This window comes from Molothrus ater, chromosome 7 (assembly GCF_012460135.2).
Source record: "Molothrus ater isolate BHLD 08-10-18 breed brown headed cowbird chromosome 7, BPBGC_Mater_1.1, whole genome shotgun sequence".
Lineage (NCBI taxonomy): Eukaryota > Metazoa > Chordata > Aves > Passeriformes > Icteridae > Molothrus > Molothrus ater.
In genome coordinates this window covers 11,305,390-11,314,036 of record NC_050484.2, presented here as the reverse complement: position 1 = coordinate 11,314,036, position 8,647 = coordinate 11,305,390, and the positions used below count along the sequence as shown (strand labels likewise).

Genomic DNA, 8,647 nt, shown 5'->3' with positions numbered 1-8,647 from the left:
CAGTAACAAGGCTGCTCTCTTCGGAGAGACACCCATTTACAGACACAAACAATACTATGGTGTGATCTGCCACTGGGGCGAGGCTGGTGCAGCTGTGGCATTTTGTGTCACACTGCTAGGGGATGGCTTTTCTGGGGCTGCAGGGTCTGAGTTACACCTGGCCTTCCATGTCCTTCTGCAGGTCCTTTCAGATCAGGAGGGCACGACCTCAACTTGTGTGCAGCAAAGCACAGAAGTTGAGGTCAAAGTGCCGTGGTTTAAAGAAAAAGCCTCTCTCCTTCCCCCCGTGCAGGCTGGAGGAGACATTCTTGTAGCAGGGCAAATGTTGAATAATGATACTGAAACAAAGAGCTGCTGTATGTTTCTATCAGCAGAGGAAAGGCAAGTTTGGATCGTTGATTTTCAAGAGCCCTTTTAGCTGTTTAAATCAGTGAACAAAACCTGGCTTTGTTCTGTACCCTTGCTAAGAGTTGGGTGCCGTTTTTTTTTTTTTTTGCTGTTTTTATGACTACTTTTGCTTCTCCAGCACAGTAAATACAGCTGTCTTTAAGAACATTGCCAAAAAGCAAGTTCTTAAAATTCCTGAGACTATTACAATTACAGAAGGGTTCTTTAAATGTTTTATTTGCTAGAACATTTAAAGCCATCACATTTTCAGGTTTTGCTTCCAACCATAAGGACTTGAAACATAATTTGCACAAGTAAAAACCCCCAAATTTTTCTGTATTAACATGAGACATTTTGCCATAAACAGTAGTGACTATAAAGGTGTAGAGCACTATAATTTTCTGCTATTGGTGTGTATATGGAAGACCAGCTGACCTTTAGATTATTTAAGCTAGTGTTTTTTCTTTAAAAATAAACCTGAAGATCAACAATCCCAAGGCTCTTCCTATCTCAACAAAAAAAGTTTCACTGAACAAAGGACAAAGCAGAAATTATGGAAGGATACTAACATAATGTACTCTAGTATTCTTTGATCATTTGAGACTAAATTTGTGAAATTTATTTTTCATAATAATCTGACTGAAAAGCAGTTTTTAATACTTCTTTGTGATTTCTACTTCACTATTTATTCAATATCTGAGCACTTTACCATGCACCTTAAAATATTTTTACAAGGCTGTCTAAAGCTGATTTCTTTCAACTTTTGAATTTAGAAAGCTTCTATAAACATGGAATCAGAGAATTATTAAGTAATAAAAGGCATACAAGAAAAAGCATTGAGAACATTTCTACAGGACTTTGAGTTTGTACTACCTCAGTGTTTACTTAATTATTTTGGTAGTATTTTTCAAGTAACATTTGTGCCATTTGCATTACAGCAGCATTAATGAGTCTCCTCTTTGTCGTGGACATTCTAGCTTGTGGTTAAATGAATAAAAACCAACCCCCTTGAATTTCAGTAGATGAAATGAGAAAGTGGCTGTGGTGAAGAAGGTAAAGAAAGAAGGACTTGATTTTATTTATTTTCGATTGGATGGGGTGCTAACAAGGCCTTTTAGCTTATCTAAGTAGGCACTTCCAGCATGTTTTTTATATAATAGAATCTTGTTCACTTTTGATTAACTGCTAAGAGTGATATTGAAGCATTTTATGATAGATGGATAGCATTAACTTTCATGGTGACTGGAACTAGATGCACTGCCAAGTGGTGTGACAATGGTTTACTTTAAATCTTTGTGAAATTATAAATCATTATAGCAGAGATCATGTTAAAAAATAAGTGTTCAGCAAATTATTCCAATTCCAGAATAATTAGGTTTTCTTTAAAGGAGACATTTTCAAGCACATCAAGGTGCTGGATTTTTTATCTTTTCTTTTTTCCCAAACATGGTTAACTAATGTAAGTTTTCCAAAGAGCTTGACTGCATTAAGTTACCTTCACTTTTTAGTTTTCCAGCTGTGTATGTAGATCTTTATTTTGCTGAGTTCTGTCCTTACACTGAATTTAATCTTACACAAAAGATAAATAGATTCAACCTGCTTTAAAATACTGCCTCTTTAAGATGTGTTTCCATTTCTGGAAGAGCACTAAGTGCAGTGGGAATTCCATGTTTGTGTTCGAGTGAGGCCAAACAGCTGTATTTGCTCTGCTAATTGAGGGGACTTTATATGAAAGAGGACTGGCCTGGCAGGGAAGCCTTGTCCTGTCATAAATTCCTTTACTGCCCCTCAACAAGTCCCTTAAAAGGAGAATTGCAGGTAGTTGTCTCTGCAATGAGAAGATAAAAACAGTTTTGTTGAAGATGGGCCCAAGAGCTTTTGGCTACTTGTAACTACCATGAAATTGGCAGATATAATTCCAAGTACACAGAAACCCATGAAATGAAAGATGAAGATTCTGACACAGTTCCAGAGCACAGTCACAAAATATGGTTAAAATGTGCATTGGAATAACCTTCTCAAACCAGTGCAGACACTAGACAAAACTTGGTGTGCTAAAACTGCAGCATTCCCACAAGCAGCCCTCTCTACAGCCTTACCAAACCCACACACAGCTCTTTAACAAAAAAGATGTCTTTATATCATCAGAGAAAAGAGAAATGCCATCTCTCACCTGTTAGTCCTGGATCTGTCTGTACTGAGCCTCCAGTACATCAAAGCTTGGCTGGTACTGAAGAGCACAAGATGGTCCTGTTGTGCTGAGTTATGACTTATGTTACAGATTTTATTTATTTATCTGCAGAAGGTCACTTGTGAGAAACTGACTTAAGGAATAAAGTAACTTTCAATAATGCAACAATCAAGTGTAGAAGCTATAAGGAAGGAATAAATGTTGTTACAGGTAAGTTAGATTTTCTTTTTCTTTAGGAAGGATTACAAGAAGAGACACATTTCACAACTTAGATATAGATAAGAAGTTCCTGTGTAATATCTGCATAAAATTTATAATTAAATCTCTTAGAGTGTGGTTATAGTGAAACTGTAAGGCAGCAGATAAATTTTGAAAAGCTACCTATCTGATGGGTATGCACAACAGAGATTCTGGAATTTCAGTTCCACCTACTCCAAAACATTCAGCTTAAAAGTGTAATAGGTAATTAACTAGGATAATAGCAGTGCTTGCAGGGCTAAGAAAACCAATGTCTACCTACACATTTATTTTTCTTTCACCACTCTTGCAGATGACAATGAGTTACTGGCCTTTTAAAATCAGGTTTTACCAATATTCACATGTGGGACACTGTATATGCATATAAATAAAAAGAAAAATATGGGAATGCACTTCACTCTTCCCTTGGAGATTATTTTCCAAAGGCCCCAGAGGGGAATAATCCAGTCAGTACTAAGGAAGTGTACACAGTCAGAGAACAGAAATTAGGCAGAGGAAATTGTAAAAAGCAATAGTGAACAATCACCTAGGTGTAAACTTTTAAAGCTACTTAAGTGTCCTCCTGCTCTTACTGACCTTTAACACCTTTCTGATTCTGACACTTAGGCCAACAGGTCACTTGACGCCAGCTTTGGATTCTGACACCTTACAATGTTAAACAGTAACTTCCTGTAAAATGTGCTCAGCATGGAGGTGGTTCTCATGGCAAGGCTGTGGCATTAGAATCAAGCTAGAAGCAAAAGCCTAGTCCAGTCCAAACTCAGCTGAAAGCCTCCCATTGATACCACTTCCACTATGCAAATACAATTTGAGTAAGAGCACAGGTTAGGCACTGCAAAGCAGCAAACACCAGAGTATTTTAGAAAGAAGATTTTAATTATTTGGAAGAAACAGGTTTTCTGAAATACAGAATCAGAACATAAAGACTAAGTAATTTATTAGTCATAGCTCTTGTTATGGACAGATGGTTCCTACAGCAAAAATATAGAAAAATAATTTGAATTCAAGTCTAGAAGACCTGCAACTTTTCATATGCAAAAAATAAATCCAACTAGTCATAGAAAAGTGGCTGATAAGGATGGAGAACAGGGCTGTGCATCTGAATAGCCATTACTATATACATTCCAAACTTAAATGAGCATATTTCCTCAGCCTCATAAAAATAGTTTGTCATGAAAAATACCAATATGTAATACATTTAATACAATTTATACTTGATTTTAAAGATCTCAGATTATGGAATAATAAGCTAAAATCAAATGAACTGCTTTTTCAACTCTTCTTGTATAGAACAATACTCTCTGTGTATACAGTGTGCATGCATGTACATGTATACACGCACAGAAAGAAAGAAGTGTATAGAGATTTGCTGAAAAATTCTACAAGATTATTTGATTTCATTGCAGACCATAGCATACAGACTTCCTGGGATCCTTCTAACACAGGCTGTTCTATGAAATAATAAGGTTGACTGGTATAACCACATATCTACAACAGGTTTTTGCTATTATGAATTTAATTACCAATTTATCTTTCCAATCTAGATTTCATTTTTCTAAGAAGTAAATGCTGCTTTGGTAAGATTCCGTACAGTCATGACGAAATAAATGCGAACATATTGGGGAAAGCCTTGAAAGTATGATTTAATTTTGATAATTAGTAGTAATAAAGATACCAACAAGTTTTAAGCAGCAAAAGATTTAAAAGACTATGTTCTGACTTATTTTCTTCACCAACAAGCTTTCCGAGCAACAAACTAAAATGAAGAGATTGAATTTCTCTGCCTGCCATCACTGTGACATTTTAAGCCACCAAAGTCACAGCTGGCACTGAAAGAACAGTGGCATCAGCAGAGACCTCCATCCTTGCAGGACATAAATTGCATTGTGACGCCCTGCCAGCGCTCCCTTGGAAAGGCCTGTGCTCTGCGGTGTCCGGTGTGTGGTGCTTCCGTCGGGACTTCTCCGAATGCGTCGGATTCTCTGTGGTCCTTGCAGTTGTAGACTGCTCTTGATTTTTCAGAGCTCCTTTATTTTTAGATCGAAAGCTGTTATGCTGCTGTCTTCTGTGTTCAGGCCTGGAACCACTCTTGGTATTTTGATCTGCCTCATTACTGGCACCTTGTGACTTATGAGATCCATTGAGCCGCATGTTTTGGTGCTGTGGGTTGAATCTCCGTCTCTGGCTAGAAGGCCCATTCTACCCAGAAAGAAATCAGATAACTGTTAGGTTGTCTGAATCCTTCCAACAAGCCAAGAAACACTGCAGTCAAAATTAACTGTTACTGTTAGGAGGGAACAGGAGAGGGAAAACACTAAAAAGTTTTAGTTGTTACCAGAGTCTCTTTATAATACCTATAACCAGAACTATGAGTACCCTACTACATCTGAGTAGCCTGGAGATACAGATGGCAGGTTCATCACTGATGCCAAATTAAAATCTGCCATGATTCAAGAGAATACAGAAAAGGGGATGAAATTCTAGACATCTCAACAGCAGTTGTTGAGAAAAGGGATCTGCAGGTTCTGGTCAAGAGAAGTTAGGTATGAATCAGCAGTGCCTTGGCAGCCAGGAGAGCCAAGCGTATCCTGGGAGGCATCAGGCACAGCATCTCCAGCTGGGCAAGGGAGGGGATTGTCCCGCTCTGCTCTGCACTGGGGCAGCTTCATCTCAAGTGCTGGGGGCAGTTCTGGGTGCCATGATATAGGAAAGACATGAAACTATTAGGAAGTGTCCAAAGGATAGCCAGGAAGATGGTGAAGGGCCTTGAGTAGAATCTGTATGAGGAGTGGCTGAGGTCACTTGGTCTGCTCAGCCTGGAGGAGACCTCACTGCAGTCACAACTTCCTTGTGAGGGGAAGAGGAGGGGCAGGCACTGATCTCTTCTTGCTGGTGACCAGTGACAGGAGCAGAGGGAATGGCCTGAAGCTGGGTAAGGGGAGGTTTAGGTTGTGTATCAGAGAGAAGTTCGTTACCCAGAGGAGGGCTGCGCACTGGAACAGGCTCTCCAGGAAAGGGGTCACAGCATCAATCCTGACAGAGCTCGAGAAGTGGCTAGACAATGCTCTGAGGCACATGGTGGGATTCTTGGGGTGTCTTGTGCAGGGTCAGGAGTGGGACTCAGGATACTCTGGGATTCTCTGAGCAGTTAAGAAGTACTGAAGAACTTAATACTGACTTTTTCCAAAATAATGACTATTGCTTTCCTAGTAAAGCATTGTACTAGTACTACAGTATGACTACAGGAAGAACAGACATGTCACATGTACACTGAAGTCAAGTGAAGAATCCTCATTCTGGAAGACACGTCCATTGTGATACTTTTGCTCAGAGGATGCTTTGATTCTTAGTGGGAAGTGGCTGAATTACTTTTATTTGCATGCCTGACAGGACAGGTGATTCCATACGTGCTCTGACATTAAGCACTGTCTTACATTTCTCTCCAGGCATCTACTTGAGCCTAAAATCCCTACTAGGACAAAGTTCAGACCAACTTTAGTGGCAGCTTTACCTAAGAACAATAGTATAAGGACATTCGAAGGTGCTATTACAACAAAATATAATTCATATATGAATCATATATTTATAAAATAATACTAATAATATAGCAGAACACTATAACCTGTATTATAGAGCTTCTGAAATAATATGCTTTTAAACCTGGCATTTAAGCAAGGATTCTGCTTTCAAAGTGTATGTAATAATTGTGCTTCAACAGCACATCAGCTGACCATTTGTCGAGGACTACATGTTTCTCCTCCATACCACTTAGCTAAAATGGAGGGGTTTTCTTTTTCACTCTGTTACTGCCGCTAGATACTTCTAAACAGACAGTTGTCTTGTCTTCACTCATATGCTATTTCTACTTTGTATGTTCACACTGGCTTGAAAATGAAGCTGGAAAATATATGCTTACTATCTTCAAAAATTATTAATTAAATATAGACCACAAACACTATTTGATTTTGTTTTAACAACTCTCAATGCTGTATTTTTCTGAAAGCTTTGAAATAATTTAGTTCAGTTCATGGCTGATTTGACATTTTACCTGCTTATTTGTTGGGACTCCTTGAGAGGAAGATTCTGTAGGATTGGAAGAAGGATGATTTTGTACTTTACTGCTGGCTGTTTTATTATCAGAGTTCTTGGCATTACTAGAGGACTTTCGGTTGTGCGTATTTTGCTTGCCAGTTGTTGCATGTGAGGTCATTGAAGACAGCAGTAAACTACATGGTGTTCTCGAGGAATAGTTGTTCTTTGGGTGAGAAACTGTAAAAAAAAAAAGGGATTATGTGTTATCAGTTAAATGATCACCATCTAAACAGAAGGCTGTATTCTTACCCTGCTTACAGTTAATTTTGGAAGCACTGTTTCAGTCTCACTTTGAGTAATGAAGTAAGATAACTTAAGCTAACTATTGAAGTAACTTGGTTGGAGTCAGGCTATAGTGTTCTACAACTCTAAGTCTGCCTCACTGCAAAGCACTTTTGGAGATAAAAGAGCCAATGTGGTGGCACTGCACTAAAACTGGAAGAAGCCTGGCAGAAGGCCAGGCTTTTGCCATCCAAGAGAACTTTACTTATTCCTCTCTAAAGAAAATGGATAAAAAAGGTTCTTCTGTATCATGGGTATCTATAAAAAAACTGGAGCTGAATGCAATGCACTAACCCACTTTATGCAGACAACAGCAGTCTGCACCATTAGGAACCACTACTGAGCATCTCAGTATATTCCTACTCTCTACTTCTCAGTTTTTTGAGCTTGCCTAATTTACTAAGCACTGTCATGTTTGGATATGAAATGTACCCAAAATATCCTTGATTCCTCTCTGCATTTCTTCAAGCTGCCTTTGTGAAACGGCCTCCAAGCAATCTTGAAGAGGATTCTGAGGCTAATGAAGTTCTTGATCTTAATTTGCTCTCCTGATTTTTCTGATTATGGAATTTTTCTGTTTCTTTCTGGTACAAATGACAAATTTGAGGCTCACTCCAGAGAGACACCTGTTGTTTTTATCTAAGAGGTACTTCTATATTTTCACTTCTAGTACAGAGAAATAAGATGAGGAATCACTTTAGTAACTAAGCATCATCTGTTAGGTTTTCTGAGGATCTTATTCACTTACACCAACAGCTACTTCTCCCACTAGGTGTCCTCTTCAGAAAAATAATGCACATTGAACTGAATCTGCACATTGAACTGAATTTTCTCTCCTGAGTTCAGTGAGGCCAACCATCCCTGAATTCTATTAATTCTCTCTCATCTAAAACAGACTGCTGCACATGGAAGCCCATATAAAAATCCAGATGCTTGTCATAAAAATCTATTTTTAACAAAAAAGATGTACAAGGAAAGGATACTAGGTGTTCTGATATATGTCAATCCAATTATTTTTGTTTCTTCCTGTCCTTCATTTTGAGTATATGCTCTCTATGATCTCCTTATGCTAGAACATTCCTTCCTTTGCACAAGTTCTGTAGGCTTGGTTATTGCTTTTGTTAAAGCCGTTAAGAGTGGCTGTTCTCAGCTACAGGCTTTGTATAATCTCTTTGAGGGGTACTTGCAGCTCCTAACAGGGTATGGGTCTCATTGAGAGATGATGCTAAGAGAAACATCTTTTGTACTGAAAAGCTCTTGTCAAAGACACCAATCATCACAAGTTGCTCATCTAAGGTCACTGAGGGCAGGTATGAGCAAAGTTCTTCAGACACTCAGTGCACTATCAGTCATTTCTAGGATGACGCTGCTCCCCTGATAATAGCTGCTCTTCTGACTTCACTGACCTGATTTAAACAGGCCTGCATCAAACTATGC

General features: G+C 38.6%; 1 protein-coding gene across 1 annotated transcript in view; it reads right to left on the bottom strand.

Annotated features, from left to right (window-relative positions):
* Nucleotides 1-3,691: 3,691 nt before the first annotated feature.
* Nucleotides 3,692-8,647, bottom strand: part of SPATS2L (spermatogenesis associated serine rich 2 like) — a 76,050-nt gene continuing 71,094 nt past the window's right edge. The window contains 2 exon segments of the mRNA XM_036386971.1: nucleotides 3,692-5,035; nucleotides 6,885-7,105. Of these exon segments, the coding sequence (XP_036242864.1) occupies nucleotides 4,640-5,035; nucleotides 6,885-7,105 (617 nt within the window). The 3' untranslated portion in view covers nucleotides 3,692-4,639.